Raw genomic sequence first — 19,435 nt, 5'->3', positions numbered from 1 at the left:
GGAGGTATTGAAAAAGATGAGGGGCGAAACCCAGCTCAAGGAGTTGGGGGCGGATGTGCGGAGCATTCGCCGATCTCGCACCGGCGAGATGATCCTTGAGCTCCGAAAGGATGCGAAAAACAAGGGCGCTTCCTACAAGGCGGTAGCCATGCAGGTCCTCGGCAAGGAGGTGCAGGTTCGGGCACTTACCTCGGTGACTCTCCAGCTTAAAAACCTGGACGAAATCACCGAGGGGTGCGACATTGCGCTAGCCCTCAAGGAGAAATGCGGGGTGGAGGTGGCCACTGAGTCAATCCGCCTCCGGAAGGGTCCAGCGGGAACCCAGGTGGCTACCTTCCGGTTAGCGTCGGCGGACGCGAACCTGGCACTTAAGGAAGGCAAGCTGAAGGTCGGCTGGTCAGTATGCCCCCTGGGTATACTCCAGCCACTGGACGTTTGCTTCCGGTGTCTTGAGGGAGGACATAAGTCCTAGGCCTGCAAGGGGCCCGACAGGAGCCAACTATGCAGGCGTTGCGGTGGTGCAGGCCATAAAGCGAAGGACTGTGGGGAGCCTCCCAAGTGTATAGTGTGTTCCGGGAAATGGGACGCCAAACACTTTATGGGAGGCCCCAGGTGCCCAACCGGCAAGCCGGCTATGAAACCACGGGCGTAAGGGTGAGGCAACTGAACCTGAACCACTGCTACGCAGCTCAGCAGATGCTATAGTCGACTATCGCTGTCGGACATCGCCATTGTATCGGACCCTTACCGCATCCCTCCCGGAAACGGTAACTGGGTTGCGGATAGGTCCAGCATGGCGGCCATATGGACGACGGGCAGGTTCTCAGTTCAGGAGGTTGTTTTAACCTCAGAAGAAGGGTACGCGGTTGCCAAGGTGAACGGAGTGTTCTACTGCAGTTGCTATGCTCCGCCGCGTTGGTCTACCGAAAGGTTCGCACAGATGGTCGACCGGTTAGCCATGGAGCTAACGGGCCTAACACCGTTGGTGGTGGCAGGCGACTTCAACGCTTGGGCTGTCGAGTGGGGGAGTCGCTCCACGAACCAGAGAGGCCAGATCTTGTTGGAAGCTTTGGCAAAGCTCAACCTAGATCTGGCCAACATTGGGTCCAAAAGTACATACAGCAGAAATGGCGCGGAGTCGATCATCGACGTGACGTTCTCCAGGACTGATCAAGAACTGGAGGGTAGACGATGGCTACACCAATAGCGACCATCAGACGGTCTGCTATAGTGTAGACAACAACGAGAGGCGGCAAGCGACAAGTAGGGCCAACACTCCGATCGCCCGCGGGTTAAAGACATCGCATTTCGATGCCGAGGTAATCGAAGAGGCAATGAGACGAGAGCGTGAGGGGGGGGGCAGTCGGCTTCGCCCGACGCCCAACCAACTAGTTGCTATGCTATCTCGGGCGTGCGACGCCACCATGCCTAGGACTCGCCAACCTAGGAATGGGAAGCCACCGGTCTATTGGTGGACTGACGAGATAGCGGACCTTCGCAGTGCGTGCCTCCGTGCAAAACGGAGGATGCAGCGTGCGCGAACAGATGAACAGAGGACAGAGCGCGGCGCAGCATTCAGTTCTGCCAGATCGACGCTGAAGAGTGCGATTAAGGCCAGCAAGAGGGCCTGTTTCGATAGGCTATGCGCGAGTGCCAATACGAACCCGTGGGGTGACGCCTACAGGATCGTAATGGCCAAGACCAAAGGCGCGCTGGCGCCTGCAGAGCGATCACCAGCGATGCTGGAGCGAATCATCGAGGGACTCTTTCCGCGCCACGAGCCAAGTCCTTGGCCTCCGGCGGTCGAGTCTCACGTCCGACGTTCCAGTATCTCAGACACAGACCAGGGAGGGTCGGCCAACCTGCCGAGCATCCAATCCGTGGGCGACGACAGCCGTGTCGAGGTTCAGGAGGAGGCAAGGGTTACGAATGAGGAACTCATCGTGATCGCCAACTCTCTAAAGATGAGCAAGGCACCGGGACCGGATGGTATCCCTAACCTGGCAATCAAGCTGGCGATAAAAACGGCCCCCGGGCTGTTCCGAGTAGTCATGCAGAGGTGCCTGGATGACTGTCTTTTTCCGGATAGGAAAAGAAATTGGTCCTACTGCCGAAGGCTGGGGAACCACCAGGTGACCCATCGGCATATAGGCCTATCTGCCTGCTAGACACGGCGGGCAAGGTGCTTGAGAGGATTATCCTCAACAGACTGGTGAGGTACACAGAGGGTGTAAACGGTCTGGCAAGCAACCAGTTCGGCTTCCGGAAGGGCAGGTCCACGCTGGATGCCATCGCCTCCGTCACCAAGACGGCGGAGATAGCACTACAGCGCAAGAGAAGGGGAATACGCTATTGCGCAATCGTCACGCTTGACGTGAAGAATGCGTTCAATAGCGCCAATTGGGACTCCATAGCGCTCGCGCTCAGGAGCATCCAAGTACCGGTGTCGCTGTACAAGATTCTGGAAAATTACTTCCAGAATCGAGTACTGGTTTACAACACAGAGGAGGGTCAGAAGTGCGTTCCAATCACCGCAGGGGTTCCATAAGGTTCCATCCTGGGTCCGGTGTTGTGGAACGTCATGTATGACGGGGTGTTGAAACTAAAGTTTCCTGTAGGGGTTGTGATCGTCGGCTTTGCAGACGACATAACGCTAGAAGTTTACGGCGAGTCGATCGAGGAGGTCGAGTTGACGGCTGCGCATTGCATATAGAAGGACTGGATGCGCTCCAGGAAACTGGAGCTCGCGCACCATAAGACGGAGGTCACGGTTGTGAAGAACCGTAAATCGGAGCAACAGGCGGTGGTCAGAGTCGGAGACTGCACCACCACCTCAAAGCGATCCCTGAAGCTCTTGGGGGTTATGGCCGACGACAAGCTCACGTTCGGGAGCCACGTCGACTATGTCTGTAAGAGGGCCTCATCGGCTATTGCAGCACTATCTCGTATGATGTCCAATAGCTCAGCGGTCTATGGCAGCAAGAGAAGACTTCTTGCCAGCGTGGTTTCGTCCATACTTAGGTATGGTGGGCCAGTATGGTCCAGAGCGCTAGCTACTAACAGTTACCACGGTAAACTGGAAAGTACCTACAGGCTCATGTCCCTAAGGGTTGTGAGTGCGTATCGTACGGTGTCATACGATGCAATCTGTGTCTTGTCCGGCATGATGCCTATCAGCATCGCCATCAAGGAGGACAGAGGGTGTTTCGACCAACGTGACACAAGGGGCATACGAGGCACCAGAAGGTCATTCTCGATGCTCCGTTGGCAGAGGGAATAGCCTAATTCCACAAAGGGCAGATGGACGCACCGACTTATACCGGAGATATCCGGCTGGGTCGGGAGGCGACATGGCGAGGTGAACTTCCACCTGACACAGATCCTGTCAGGCCATGGTTGCTTCACGCAATATCTGCACAGGTTCGGGCACGCGGGGTCCCCCATGTGTCCCGAGTGCGTGGAAAAGGAGGAGACTGCAGAGCATGTCTTCTTCGTATGCCCCCGTTTCGTAAGAGCGCGGAGCAACATGATGGCTGTGAGCGGGCCTGGCACTACTCCGGACAATCTTGTCCGGAGGATGTGCGACGACCCGGACATCTGGAACGCGGCCTGTGCGGCCGCATCCCAGATTGTCCTGGAGCTACAACGTGTGTGGCGGGTCAATCACCAACACGCCAAAAAAAAAAGCGCAACCCGCTGCTATGGTCTGTTACTGCTGAGTGCCGATAGCTGCTGCTACTGCTGTCAACGTTGTGGACGGTCCATCCAGTTCACCTTCCGACTAATGAATGTAGCTAGTTTTCCCAGAAACACTCTTTTATAGCCGAAGGGTGCTACGTAATAGGCCACGCCTTCCAGTTCAGTTTTACCATTTTCTAATGTTCTTTAGACGAATTATTCCACAATTCGCATTTGATTTTTGTATCCAGCGAATAAACACCGATGGTGTGCTCTCACACACGCAACGGTTTTAACCCGTATCTTATTGCGGTTTGTAACATCACGCGATTTCGTTTGCTCGCTGTTGCGTGTTGCATCATGTTGCAACTTGGCAGCTGGGAGACGATGAAATTCTGTTAATGCTGATTGATTAAATCTACTTCATATTAGCTCTGCATAGTCGAACTAACTGTCTTTGTGAATGCGGTCTAACAGGGCAGTTCATTATTCTATGTCGGTTATGCTGATCGCAGCCTTTGCGCTGCCCCTACAGTGGGGTAGTTTACTAAATAAAGTAAAAGTAAAAATTAGACAACTACAACATAATTTGATTGCATCCCGCACAGAATGTCTGCTTGTGTTGATGCCAGAAAATTATTAACCTTCAATTATTTGTTTATTTGCCTTGAAAAAGGCATTTTGCGGTTCAAAATTGGTTGCTGATCACAACCTTTGAGCCCTAACAGTGGGGGAATTAAGATACACGAACAACATGCACTGTGGAAGCTATTTCACATTCATAAATTAGACGGGTGCGACAAATTTAAATTGCTAGGATCCAACACAGAATTTTGCTTGCGTTGTCAAAAATTATTAACTTTCAATGACTTGTTTATTTGCCTTGAAAAAAGCATTTTGATTTCCAAAATTGGATTACCTGATGGCAATCTTCATGTTGCCCCAACACGGGGGGAATAATGGCAGTCTGGCGACACACGCCAATCATCTTCTTTTGGGTAGAATCTTAGAAGAATTTACAATTATCTTCTTTTGGGAAGAATCTTAGAAGATTTTCCAATCTATTGCTACAAGAACGAAGGAAATCCATCGAATACTAACCGATTTATTAGCATTTGAAATTGGACATATTTTTCACTTTTTCCGGTTTCAGATTTTCATTTCACATCCCTATGTAGCCGAACTTCCTGAGAGAAGTATTCTACTTAAAAAAAAAAAAGAAAAACAAAATTGAAGATTTCAGAGATGTAAACAAAAACAAATAGAAGGCTTGGGAAAAGATAACAAAAGTTATGTAGAAATATATAAAAAAAAAAAAAAAACAATACGAAGAGCTCAAAAACGTAAACTTTCGTTTAAAAAAAACATTTACACTATAGTCGCTTTCTACGCGGTCTCTAGTCTTGAGTTGATTTGCAACAAGTTATAATATTCCTGCCAATTTAAACGATAACACAATGCACAATGTTTGTCTCTTTAATTAAACTAAAGCTAACCTTTTTCCTGTAGCTATCCGCCTTGGTCGGTTCATAGTCTTCCACGAACTCATCGTACATGAACTGCAGTGTGAGTGCCGATTTGCCGACGCCACCGCTGCCCACCATTATGACCTTGTGCAGTGCCGGTCCCGCTGTTGGTTTCTTAGACATGTTGCCGAGTATTTGCTGCTTCCTCTTCGTCGTCTACGTGTGGACACTATGGTTAATAATACTTCGAAGCTGGAAACTGGTCAATTAATCACTGGTATCACACTGGTTTGGCTTCACTGTATGCGGGTTCACTCTGGTTTGAGCCTGCTGGTGGTATGGGAAATGTTCCCTTGTCTTGATGCGAGAGCGAGTTACTGAGAATGATTGAGGTAATATCGTGACCTATTCTGGTGCTACTGTTGAATTATTCACAGTTGCATCCAATACAAAAAAATATCCACTATCATGAACACTGAGGCTGCAAATATATCTCTTATCACTAACAGCACTTCTACGAGAGCTTGATAACCACACAAACACTAACAACGAGACACATCTATCGCCGAGTTCCGTCCGTCCTTCTCATAAATTATGCTTTAAGTAATCTGCTGATTTGTTTGTTTACTTTTTGTCTTCTTTCGTTTTTTTCTCTGTTGCGTCTAGCTACCACAGATGGTGCAGCTTGTTAAAATATGGTCGCCGTGGTATCATCATCGACGACCCATCCTCCGGTGCAAATGTAGGTCCGTAAGCGTAACCCGTGATGTTGAGGACTCCTATCGTCGAGCGCCAGTTGTTATTCCGGTTTAGATCAATGGAGAATCTGGAATAGGGAATTAAAGTGTACAGTTAGTTAATATAAATGAACAAATAAAGAGTTAGATTAAATAACCATGAACCCTGGTTTAATTGAACCAGACAATTCAAATAAAGTATGGGGAGTTCTTTTGCATTACATATAAGGAATTGTAGAATGGGAATTGTTCGTGCGTCGAAAAATAGCTTCATCGTTTAAACAACCAACCGGAACGGAAAGAAAATTCCACGTTTTAAACATAACATATTTCCATTTCACCCGCAAATGCAAAATCGAGTTCTCGCAGCTCGGGGGCGTGTTTGTGGATTTACTCTTCGCGAAGTGCGCAATGTGTGCCAATCCAGTCATCCATCTGGTGCAGCTGGCTGCGAACTGCGCTCATCGCCGGATATATGTTTGTGAAAACTATCACGACTTTAATTTACGATACACTTTGGGACGGTTTTGTTTGTGTTACTATGGCGAGAACCGGTTCGTTTTGCGTATGTCCGACGGAGCGTGAATCCAGCCGTCCGAACAACGTACTGCGATGCGATGGAATGCGATGGAGTTCACAGAGAGGTTAAATATAGGACCAGTTTGAGTTAACCCCAAATAATGCGTTCCGCAAAGCGAGAGCAACAAAAGATGTTAATCATTGGACTAATTAACCGCTTGGCTCAACAATTGAATAAATCATCTGACACGCCTTGATGGAACTGGCTTGTTGGAGTTAATAAGAAGCGCGGCAGTTACACTGAACAATATCGTTAACAGTAGTAAGACATGCTTACAAATTTATTGTAAGCAGACTAGGAAAACTTGTGCAGAGTATCAGTTTTACCGTCTGTCAATCAGGCGATACCGATGATGATGGGAAAGCGCCTTCAACCATTCGATAGTTCACGCATCTAGGTTAAAAGCAGGAAGTTCGGGGACGGAATCTCAATATCGCGTGAAAACCAAGCAAATGGCCGCAGCGGTAAATTTCCATCGATATCCCAGTTCAAACATACGCCATCCGGTGCGACTGTACCGCAATAACATCTCTGTCCTGGATTAGCCACTGCGAAGTAAATTAAAGAAAAACCTGACATGATTTTTCTTCAATCAATAAAATAAATTTTGGCGAATGCTATCGCAGGTTTATGCGAGAATTCGATTAAATTTGTTGCAATTCCGTCAACTTTAAACTAACGCGAGATAAACAAATCGTTCAATTTTTGAAATTGCGTAAAATTTCGATCCGGATTCAGAACTTTTTTGGAAGGATCAAGACTTTTTTTTTGGTCATTTCTGTGTATGGCTCATTTTTTGAGTAATTGTTCTTATCAAGTCAATAGCAAAAATTCGACTTTGGTGCCGATTAGACCACCCCAGATTAAAAAAAATAAAAAATCGACCTTTTAATAATAATACTATTAAACAAATTTTTTTATCAGCAAAGGCGGCTTCCAGCATGTTGTACGCAATATTTTTTAAAGGTGCTTCACTTATATTCCATTTCGCCAAGAGAGATTTCAAACATTGAGAATTTGGATGAAATATTGAAGACAATAGTATGCAAACATCTCCGTTATCATCACACGCCATTGCCAACATTTGTGGCTTGCTTATTTTCAATTGAGGTGGTCCTTTTTGTAGAAAAACTAAAGTACTAACATATCATGAATTCGGTATTCGGACAAACGACTGGCTCATGAATCCTCCACTTAAGAATAAATATAGTAAATGTTTTAGCTTCCTCCAGGCTAAATTGAAGTAACAACTTTACTCACTACAAATCTCATTTACGAACATTGTAATTCTTGAAAAAAATCAAAGTAGAGGAAAATAAACATTATTGATTACTTGTCAAAATCAAGTACCCACCCAGTCTGCTGTAACGCGATTGTCTGCATTTTTACAACAAAAAACGAAGCACTGCATAATGTACACAGGTTTACCAAGGTCCACGTCGAGACAGAATTTCACTAGTAATGCAATTACATATTTGCGCAACCTTGATTATGTCATGCTAATGGAATGAAAGGGAGGGAGGTCAGCTATACTTCCGTCCAGACAGACGACGCCAATATTTCAAATAGTAACCGCGCCCGATGTACAAAAGCATCGCGACCCGCGCGCGTTCTGGCTACCATGTTACTACTCGCGGTCTTACTGGCCGCAGCGACCATTGTCACAGCAAAAGGAAGTAATACCAATTGAAACAACCCTTCGACAAGCACGACCAAACAACACGGAGCTGAACACAAACCGTTAGCGAAGCGAGCCTATTTGCATCACAGCCAGTAAAGTTGGATTCTTCGCTAGTTACGAGCAAAAAAAGAGCGTGCTACCTTACTGGAGTAGCAAATCAATAACTGAGAAGCTATGGGCCAAAAAAAGTACTGCAGAGGGAAATGAAAATTGCAAAATCCGTTATTTGTGTATGTATGCTGCTTCTGGAATCGCAGTGCGGTCATCGCAAGCTCGAAAACAAGCCGTGAGCGGAGCGCGGTCATTAAACGGTCAATGGCCTATCTGCGGCCGGGTCCATTGTAATCGTAACTTATGACCGCTTTCGTGAAGAGCTGGGGGTAGTTGCCGCTGGCGCTGGGGGCAGATGATTCAACGCCGAGTGTCAATACCGGTTGGCCGCCGATGAGCGATAGCCCAAAACGGCCTCGAGAAGTACGCTGTGCTGCGGCAGCATGAATTTTTAATACAGTTACTGCTGGTTTACACGTCGTTAAAGATTTTTTCAAAGCCGCCATGAGATCAGAGTAACTTGAACTTGTGAACAGGTCAGTTCATCTTCATTGAAAGAAAAATTAGACTTCCCTAAATTATTTAAAAAATGTTTTGTTCGAAAGTAAGACAAAAAGTCGCGTCTCCTTATTTTCTACATGTCACGTAAAAATGCTTGTTTCAAGAAAAAAGCCACCGTGGTAAGAACATTACGAAGACGAAAGATGAGTAATTTTCTTGTCAAAACCGCGAACCTATGCGAGCGCTGCGTGCGAAGAATTTATAGTACTATCCTAGTGTTTAAATATTTGTTTATTACCAATCACGATTTGCCTAGAGAAAGCAAATTCACTTCGACAGATGCAGTTCTTTGACAAATGTACGTTGTGTAGTCATTAAACTCGTCACGATATTTATTGACCAAACGAAACCTACTACATTTGACGATGCGTATATATAAAAGCAACGCGCGAGAAATCTCTGGCTAAACAGTCAGATCGATACCAAGTTTATCTTTTCAATACCGTGATAAGTGACGAAATCTAACAGCGTTGCACGCGAAGCTCGTCCATTACGAAAACGAACGCGGAGTATCTTTTTTTTTCAAACGACGTGATCCTATGCGAACAACATACGCGGAAAATCATCTGCCTCCCGAGGCACCTAAGTATTTGAATATTTGTCTATTGCTAATCCAGAATATATTTCATGCAACAACTTAGTTTTCCATGAAAAATACAAACTGAAACTGAAGTTTTCTTCCACTGCACACCATTTATAACCACAAAATAGTATGTATAGCAGGTTGTATCCAAGACACGATCGCATAACTGAGGTAAAATGCACACATTTCTCGACAAATAATTTTGTTGATTTCTAGCTTATAAATCTCATAACTAAAAGGACTACAGCTGAACTACAGCTTCCTAAGCTGTAGAAAAAAGCGTGAGAAAATCGAGCTAGAATTTGGCGAGTAGTGATAAAAACGACTGTTGATAAAATCGGAAAAGCACTGTACATATAAAATAGTAAGTTTCAAACAAAAAGAAGACCTATCGTTGGTTTTGGTAGTGAAGATTTTTTTATTTGTATAAGAAACCCGTCCTTAAACTTTTCAAAAAGGGAAACTCAAAAGTTGATCCGACGATTTTCATATTCACAGGTTTGACAAGCAAACTCCTAGAGTACAGCTTACCTGAGTCTCTCTCGACGTAATAGTTGACATCACAGGTAAAGATTTCTTGGAATTAGGTACATGTATGACCAAAAAACAACAAATCAGAATAATCTTGTAAATCACTGCTCAATACTGTTTCCCCTGTGATGGATAACATGGAGAAAAGTTCAACAATTTTATACTGAAATGCCTATGTTCTTCACGGCAAACCTCACGTTTTTTCTCCTCAGATTTCTCCTTAGCAATTCTATTGATTTTTCTCTTATATGTTGCAAAATCTATAGTCTGGGTAGAACTAGACGGCACATGACTGGATTCGCGATAATCGTTCATTCCTCTATTAAGCATTTTTTATTACCTTAGTTCATCTTCAAATTGTTTGACTTCGAGATAATAACATCTACGGGCCCTATGTCAGTGATCTCTGGTTACAACACTAGCTCAAACAATATTATACAAGCTGTTTAAAAACTCATTAAAATTGGTAAAAGTTTTTTTCATCTGTGGAGATCTAAACGCACGACATGGGCTATGGAATTGCATGCGCGCAAACACAGCAGGAAGCTTGCTATTCAATGAACTCCAATCAGGTACCTTTGTAGTTTATTATCCACTGCTTTCTACATTCCGATTCAACAGACGACTTTACACTTTGGATTTAGTGTTAACTAATAGCATGCACTCAAAATCTAACTGACAAATAGTCCAAGACTTAAAATATCGTTATATATGAAGCATGTGCGATGTTTGAAACAATCCCTGATAAATACAAGCTTTTTCAACAAGGTTAAGAAGAATATTTAGAGCAGGCTTTGAGAGTTTAGCAATCTTATTAATAACAAACATAGTCCTATTGCAGCATCTTCAAAAGATGGTGAACGGTTGATTAGAGATAGAGAAAAATGTAAAGAAATCGGGACCCATTTTCCTACGGCGCATTACACAACTTTTCATAGAACTGGAAGTCAATACAACACCTGAAGGCCTTTCAGCTGATTTCGAGGTTACAAAATAGTCTACTGAACTGTAATGTTAAATTATAAAACAGCCTTCGACACGGTTTGGCATAATGGTGATCAACACAATGATTACCTTGGAGTTTTCTGCTAGGATCATAAAATAATACAATACAGACAGAGATTTCGTTCTATCGATAGGCTTCGAAACTACTCAGTTGCACACTATTGCGGAGTATCCCAGGGGAGCGTTTCAACGCTCGTATTGTACAATACCTTTACACACGATAATTCAGATTTTGGTGTCAGATGATACGTTTATAACCTCTAACGATCCTGTCGAAGTTACTATCAATTTCAATGCCAGTATCATTTGGTACACTAGTTATTGTAAGAAATGACCAATCAGACTAGGTGAGAACAGGTGTTGTGGTCCCCGTGGTTCTGTGGTTAGCGATGTCGGTCGGCTAGCTCTCCCACACGGTTGTGATGTCGGGTTCGATTCCCGATCAGGTCGAGGGTCTTTTCGAGCTGGAAATTTTCTCGACTCAGCACTGGGGCACGGTGTATCGTTGTACTTATCCTACAACATGCAAAATGTGCCGAAAACAATATCGATAACGTATTCTCTCAACTAATCTAGTTGATCGAGACCGCATTAGCCCCCCAGGCTAGCGTGCGATATTGTTGTTGAGAACAAAACTGAAGCTTTTTATTTTACCATATTCAGAAATCCAACCAAACTTCCAAGTAAAAAGTTTAGAAACTTACTTTCCAGAAACACTTTCAGTACATTCATGAAGAAAGTTACCCCCCTCGAGTACCCAAGTCCGCCTTTAGAAGGGCTTCGGCAAAATCGCTATAAATCTTTAAAAACATTTTGAAAGTATTGATTAAATATTTATAATGATTTCACTAAGGTCCTTCTAAAGGCGAGCTTGGGCAGTAGATGGTTAAAATTTAGTCAGAGTCATGTTTCCATTCGTTAATTGTGAATTACTTTTTCTAAACAAGCGATGCCTGCCGCGATATGAGCTGTGTTTTTGCGCCTTGATTCTGTTTTATGATTTGCTCAATTTATCCCGAATCTACCGCTACCCAGCATTTTGATTTACCAGGAAATCTACTCTCTGTTTTCCCTAGTACACAACTGAATTATGACGATTTTTTTTGCATGAATTGTAAATTCATCACATCAATGGTCATCACACCACATCGGTGTAGCAAAACTAGATCCGCATTAGTTGGAATCTACTAAATTGTTTAAAATCTCATTTAGTAGGACGAACTCTCTGTGTAAAAATCTGCGACAAAATTTTCGAATCTTTTTCTGCTATACTGAAAACGCATTTTATTAAGGTCCACTGATATTTTTATCGTACGATGATACGTATTCATTTAAACAACGTTGCCTGGACATTGCTGCAAGTTGCAATGATTTAACGTAGGGGGCCGTCCACATTCCATGTGGATAGAAATTCATCATTTCAAACTTCCCGTCCTCCTTCGTGAACGACCGTGGACATTGACAAAAACACCTCTCCACTCGCTTTCTATTCACGTGGACATTTTTTTACAAAGAAAAATAAAAAAAGTGTGGTCAATTTAGTGTTTTAGCATAACAAATGTCAGCAAAATGATAACAACAATAATTTTAGATTCAGCCCAAAACCACTTGGACCTAAGAAAGGCAACAAAAGATCAGAAGAGAACAAAAGCAGAAATTGATTCCAAATTTTGCTGTAAATGGTTTCGGAGTTGGACTACAAACAAATATGATTTCAACTATTACTGGAAATTTTGGGTAAAACAGCAATATAAGAGACCTTATATGAATTAATGTAAAAAATTTGATAACTTCTTTTCAAACCAGCAAATATTTGCAAACGCCTTTATAGTAGAGGAGAACCCGAAAGAAATAACACCACAAGTTATTACTACCCTGATATAAAAAATTTTCATGCCAATTTGTTCATTATTCGAAGACCTATCTTTTCGTATCTTCCTTTTCGTTTTTACTTATTCGTACGCTGCATAAAATCATAAAAACAAAGTGACGTAGGCACCATTTCAATACGAAAGTAACAATAAATGCATTCGTTTTTGGGCCGTACTGAAAAACTGATCACTTGAATCTACGTCACAATGTCATCTCACGGCAGTTAAGCACTCCTATACTGCCGGTACCCGCATAACTGTCCCATACTGATTTTGGTCACTTTTGAGTTATCATCGGGAATCGACTTAATTGTTATCATATTTTTTGGAAAAAAATTAAAATTGATACTTTTGTATGGAAAAACATGGAAAAAATACCAAGTTGGTTTTTGTCCCATATTGAAAGTACCCGCATAACATTCCCACTGCATAGTGGAACAAACTGCAAACATATAATTTTGCTCCAGATTAGTGTATATCGGATTATTTTGGGCATATAGAAGTATGTCATTTTATTAAATAAACTAATGTTGCCAATGATACTGCCGGTCGCTGGTTGAATTTTCATGTGATGGGACAAAATATGCGAGTACTTTTGAAATGTACCCGCATATTTTGTCCCATTTTGTCTTTTTTTTTTCAAGTTATATAACGTAAAACCAATTCCATCCATGGTTTTTTGTTCTCAATGGTAAACTTGTTGTGCCATGAAACTGTTATGGTCATTGGTTCTGGATGTAATTGCTGGAAATCCGAAAATTCACTGATAATATTAAATCGCCGTTTTCAATCGTAGTAGTCCCATGTTCTGCACAAACCTTATGCACACTGGGACAACTAGGCTTGGAACGGCAGTAATCCAGTGGCAGTGTCAAGAAGCTTGAATTCTACATTTTTTTTTATTTGAAGATGGCTACCTCTGGTTGTTTGATAATAGCCTAAAATGGTCAAGTGACAACCAATATGGGTAATTCCGTAATCGAAATTATGTCCAGTGCGTTTTGAAAGCGGAGATGGCGGCTTCCAGTATCAAGAAAAGTAAGGGCCTAATATCATTCAATTTTGGTAGTTCCGGAATCGATTTTGAATTCCAAATGGTAACTCCGGTTTCGGAACGACAGTTTGAACTATCTAATACCTCCCTCAAACGAGTATTTTTGGATTCGGGATTGTTCCAGGAGCTCGGCAATCAATTTTCAATCGAAGATAGCGACTCCCAGTTTCTGGACAACAGCTAGGAGTGACTCATTTTCATCCAATGTATGTATCCTGGCATCTGAAAAATGCTTTCCAGCTTTCATTTTCACCTGATGTTCAGTGTCTACTTGCTATAATCGCACTTACTTTAATAATCGGGAAATAGTCAAATATTCAGTGTTATGAATAGTTCCGAGTGCTAATAGTCCGTTGGCCTTCCTACTCGTTCGACAGTCTGGAAACCCCTTACTGGTAATCAAGTTCTTCGAAATATTAGGTTCGATTTACTTCCACGCTTCCAAAATGGCGGCATTTATTTTATCAATGGAGCTGTAGTGCTTCATATCGACGTAGATCCGTCTTATAAGGAATTTTTCCACTGGATATAGATTAAGACTGGGAGCTGCGTAGTTGCAAAGTTATGGGGCCCGCTTTGTCAAACGAATGGTCGAGGGTTCGAATCTTAGTAGAATTAGGTCAATTATCTCTTTGTTTTGCAAAAATTGGAATAAATATGTCACCCGAAAAGCAACGTCGTGAATTAATTTTGCGCAAGTACCTGGAAAATCCTTCAACCCGGAACCGTGCTATCAATAATGAGTCGTGTGGTTGAACGTCACTACGAATCTCTGAGCATCAAACAAGATAAAGGAATGGATGCTGTATTTGTAATCATGAGGATCACAAGCGTGCGTTGAAAGCGTTTAAGCGGAATACAGATGCTTCGCTCAGGGAAGTGGCCAAAAAATTGAATCTGTCCAAGTCTTTCGTTCGGAGATTCCTTGGCTCTCCGGGAGGTGCTGTATACGTACAAAATGCAGAAGGCTACAAATCGTGACAAATGGCAGGTCACGGCCAGAGGAAGTGAGGAAGCAGAAACTTTCAACGTTTGCCAGGAAATACAAGATTCGGCAAGCGATTTTCTCATTTGGCAAACGGAGTGCACCATTCGTGGCTACCGGAACTGTAAACTAGGAGATCTACCCCAAGGAGTGTCTACAGAAGCGTCTGCTTTCTCTGTTGAAGCAATACGAAAGAACTACGATCTTTTGACCGGATCTAAACTCGTGCTACTGGAAATACTGGACTATTATGAAGCAGGTACTACGAAAAACTTTTATGCAGAAGAAGCTGCAGCAAAATGTTGTCGGAAATAGATGCATTCAAAAAATTGATTGCTAAGAGCTTGATTTGAGTTATAGACTATACTTCCGTTTTACCGATAGCTGTCCCAACTATGCATAGAACGACAGACCATTGAAAATTACTGTTCTCGTTCAGAAAAAAGAGTTTTTCTAAGTTTTTCAATTTTTTACGAAGTACTATTAGTCTTTCAAAATTCAAAAAAATGCACATCACGTGCTGCTACACTCTTCGTCTGTATTATAGTTTCCTTGATCTACAGCTTATTTTTTTTTTCTTTGAAAATGTATGAAGTTGCGATTTTCACAATCGTTAAAGTTTATCGTATCTTTAAACATATGTGTAAATTGTTTTGGGGAATTATAGTTTTCGAAATATTTTTAATTTTTGGGTAAGACGGTCAGTATCTACTAATGAACGTTGGATAGAGATACTTGCGTGAACTGGTCGACAAAAGCGGAAAAAAGTTGTCCTAACGCTCGAATTAGTTTCCCTAACGATATTATGGTTTTTTAACTAGTCCTGTGAATTTTTGGAGCCCGTAGTGTATGCAGAAGTATGTCAATGCCGCACAGTGAATGCTCGCTGGGTTCGTCGCTTTTACGCCAACGCACAGTGGTCCAATAAGGCAAAAATTGGAACTTAATTCCATAGCGTCTTTCTCCTTCATCCTAGCTTAATAGTGTCTTCGGAACAATTGTTTGTATGAATGACCCGCATAATCGCAAATTTTCAAAAAATATAAAAAGTTTACAATACTAAAAATAAAAAAAAATTTTTTCGATAACTTCAATAACGTCTAGGTTGAAAAGGGGCAAGTGGAATCATGATATCAATACTTTTCCTTGAAGTTAAGCTGAAGTACTATAAACTCCGTTAGGTTCCATTTGTCCTAATCCACCCATATTAGAGTACGGCTAGCATATGTTAGAATAGTTTTTCATATATAAAATATACTAACTTTTTTGTGTTAAGAGATAGAGGAATGGTTTATTCGGCAAAGTTTTAGTACGTGCAAAAATATGAAACTTTGCTGAACAAATAAAATTCCTATTTTCTTTGAGTACAGAGTTACAGAATTTTTTCTATAAAAGTTATTTAAAAATTAATTTTTTGTACTTAATTTTTGTTAGTTACATTTTACAAGAAAACGTTGTTCTAAAGAAGCATTTGGGACGACGAAACACACGTTTTTGTTGAAGGCCGCACATCTCCAAGACTTTTCGTTACCAAGTTATAGCATGTTTTAGCCTATTTTTTCGATAACTCCAAGAACAGAAAAGTTTCATATTTTTGCACTTTCTAGAACTCAGCCGAATAAGCCATTGCTCTATCTCTTAACACAAAAAAGTTAGTATTTTTGAAATATGAAAACCTACTGTAACATAAGCTTGCCGTACTCTAATATGGGTGGATTGGGACAAATGGAACTTAACGGAGTTTATAGTACTTCACTCTTGCTTCAATGCAAAGTATTGATATCATGATTCCACTAGCCCCTTTTTAACCTATACGTTCTCGAAGTTATCGGAAAAATAAGCTAAAATACGATATAACTTCGTAAGGAAAAGTCCTGGTGATATATGGTCTTTGACAAACATGTGTGTTTTGTGTGCCCTAACAGTTTCTCCGAATAACACTTTCGTGTAAAATGCAACTTACAAAAGTTAAGAACAAAAAACAAACTTTTAAGTAAGTTCCATGTAATATACTTTATAACTTTGTACCGAAAAAAGATACGATTTTCATTCTCTTATATTATTTAACTTTGTACCGAAAAAAGATACGATTTTCTTTCTCTTATATTTTTTAACAATTCGCAATTATGCGGGTCATTCATACAAACAATTGTTCCGAAGACACTATTAAGCTAGGATGAAGGTGAAAAGCGCTATGGAATTAAGTTCCACTTTTTGCCTTTTTGGACCACTGTGCAACGTACGTTACGAGAAAACTCATTGAGTTTTTAAAAAAGTTTCCTTTTCTAGGGCACCAAAACTCACGTGAATGGTTGAGCTCTAGGGCAAAACAGGTTATCTGGCAACCGTAGTAGGTACATAATTTGGCAGGCTTTACACAGTTGCGGGTAGACGAGACTTTAAAATCGAAATAAGTTTCTTGGTGTTTTGGTCGAACTTCATCCTACAAAAGCTGCAATATATTCTAAGATATGTACATGCTCAGTTCAACTGAAAAGTAGTATAACTTTGTAAAATCTTTTTTTTCGGTTATATTTCTAGTAGTTTGTCTATTTCAACTTTCGACGGCTACAATTTAGTACCTGATAGGCGATAAAGGGTTTGATTGTGTCATTATTCATTCAATTCATAAAGTTCTTCAAACCACAACCAGAGCGAAGGGCGCGGCATTTGTTCATTATACCTAAAAACCCGCTTTTAAACAAACGAAACTACTTTGTTGAACTTATAACACCTACCCCGTAGCGTGCGGTCGCAAACCCTTCTTTGGATGTCCCAAGAAAGTTGAGAAGAAAAGAAAAATTAAATGAGGGTAACAACAAGGTTAATTGTTGATTCCCACTGACTGTGCACTTTGCCTGTTGCTTTGGCTGCTGCTTTTGCTAATGTATATTACATTTCGGAATAGCACCAGTTGTACGACCGACGGCGCGGGGAAACGGTTTTCCCATGTTCCACGGGCAAGAGAAAGAGCGAACACAGAAACTACAAACGGACGGAAAACGTATAACAGTGCAATGAAAGTTGTTCCTGTGAAATTACTAGCGATCTCCCAGTCGGGAAGGTTTTTGAACCACACTGAGGCAACTTCTGAAATTTCACGAAGCGGCGGCATTTCCCCAGAAATGGAACAGTGTTTCGTCAAAAGTTGCTTCACGACTTAGCTAACTTCGAGTTGTCAGCTTTAAGATCTGGCAAGCAAGGCTTTGTGGAGCATGTAATTGAAGTTTGAAACGGAACGTCAAAAGGCGGCTATTCCTCAACGCAATAATTTGCAATTGAACACGCCTGAAACTGAGAGTTAGTAAACAGACAGGCACTTGTGGTATGACGGTTACGCACATGAAGTTGCTGTCTGACAGCTGGATAGTGACCATTAACAAGCACAGTAGTTTCTGCTCTTCAACAACTGCATGTACATAATGCAGGAAAAAAACACTCCATAGGGTAAAATCATCGGTTTTGGCCTTGTATTAAACACTAATAAAAATGACAAAAATAACCGAGATGGCTAGACGTAAATGTATTGTTAGATTTTTTAAAAGATTTTTCGGTCATTCAGCTTGTTCATCATCTAAGGATTTTCTTCAAATAAACCATACTGGATAGTAAATTCGAATTACAAAAAAAGTCGTACAGTTCTGCAATTTAGCCAAAACAAGTGTTGTAGATGAAGAATATTAGAATGTTAGGACAAAAATTAAAACTCTAATTTTTTTATTAAAATATTTACAAAACTTTATGTTTATCTTATTCAAACTAATTTTTCGTAAATTACATAGTTAAAACTATTGGATTCCACCGTTGAGCTTAATCAGTAATATATTCGGAAGAGGTAGAATAGTTTAATTTAACATCCTAGGGCCAAAACCGGTGCTCCAAGCCTACAATGTTCAAAGTTTAATACGGTAGTTGGTTTTCCTTGTTAAGACGTAACTGATAGTACATAAGAAAAAAAAAAACCTGCACTCCTAAAGTGTTAATTAGGACCTATGTCTGCAACCCAAAGCAACAGCTTAGCGGACAAGGCTAACACACAGCAGCAGGTCTTCCTCGTATACATTCGCCAGTGTGTTTAAAAATCAAACATTTCGCAATAGTGACCGGAATTCCTTCCCATGTGCACCACCAAGATAACAGTAAACGCTTTTCGCAACCGCCACAGCTCCCTCCTCCAGCCAAACGCAGCGTAAATACGGTCTAACTAATTGCCTTGGTCGTACCATAGTAAAAATGTGAAAAAGTGAAACAGTTTACGTTTTCCACCCGATAAGGCGATTGATTATACGAAGGCTTGGCATATCTTAACGTTAAACCGCACGCCTGCCGGTGCAAAATTGCGAACGTAATCGTGGTCCTCCCTAGACGCTTCCAAAGGTCTCAAATTGCGGCAATTGCAATGCTCAGAGCGTTACTAGTTGTACTGCGAAATCAGAAATGTTCAATCGTGTTTATCTCTGTAGTAATCGCTCTCAGTTGCTGGCACGGGCACGCATATTTGAAATTATTTCAAGTCTAGAAGACGCGCTTCAATCACATATTTTACCAGAACGGTTACTTTTCTGTTTCGTTCCATTCTCTAACTCCACTACAAATACGGTGATTCCAAATCAATCACGCAAGAGTGGTTCATGCTTCGTATTTAGTTTGCA

General features: G+C 41.8%; 1 protein-coding gene across 3 annotated transcripts in view; it reads right to left on the bottom strand.

The window, feature by feature from the left end:
* Positions 1-19,435, bottom strand: part of LOC129732747 (ras-related protein Ral-a) — a 62,145-nt gene that overhangs the window by 26,186 nt on the left and 16,524 nt on the right. For 2 of the 3 annotated variants that reach the window (XM_055693948.1, XM_055693931.1), the window contains exon 2: positions 5,175-5,970. In XM_055693948.1, coding sequence (XP_055549923.1) covers positions 5,175-5,327 — 153 coding nt within the window. In that variant the 5' untranslated portion in view covers positions 5,328-5,970. Of the gene's footprint in view, positions 1-5,174; positions 5,971-6,103; positions 6,261-19,435 lie in introns of those variants that run through there. The other variant, XM_055693940.1, reaches the window with a different exon arrangement.

The sequence above is a fragment of the Wyeomyia smithii genome, chromosome 1 (assembly GCF_029784165.1).
Source record: "Wyeomyia smithii strain HCP4-BCI-WySm-NY-G18 chromosome 1, ASM2978416v1, whole genome shotgun sequence".
NCBI lineage: Eukaryota > Metazoa > Arthropoda > Insecta > Diptera > Culicidae > Wyeomyia > Wyeomyia smithii.
Note: the sequence above shows the minus strand (reverse complement) of the source record. Positions and strands in the feature narration are given on the sequence as shown.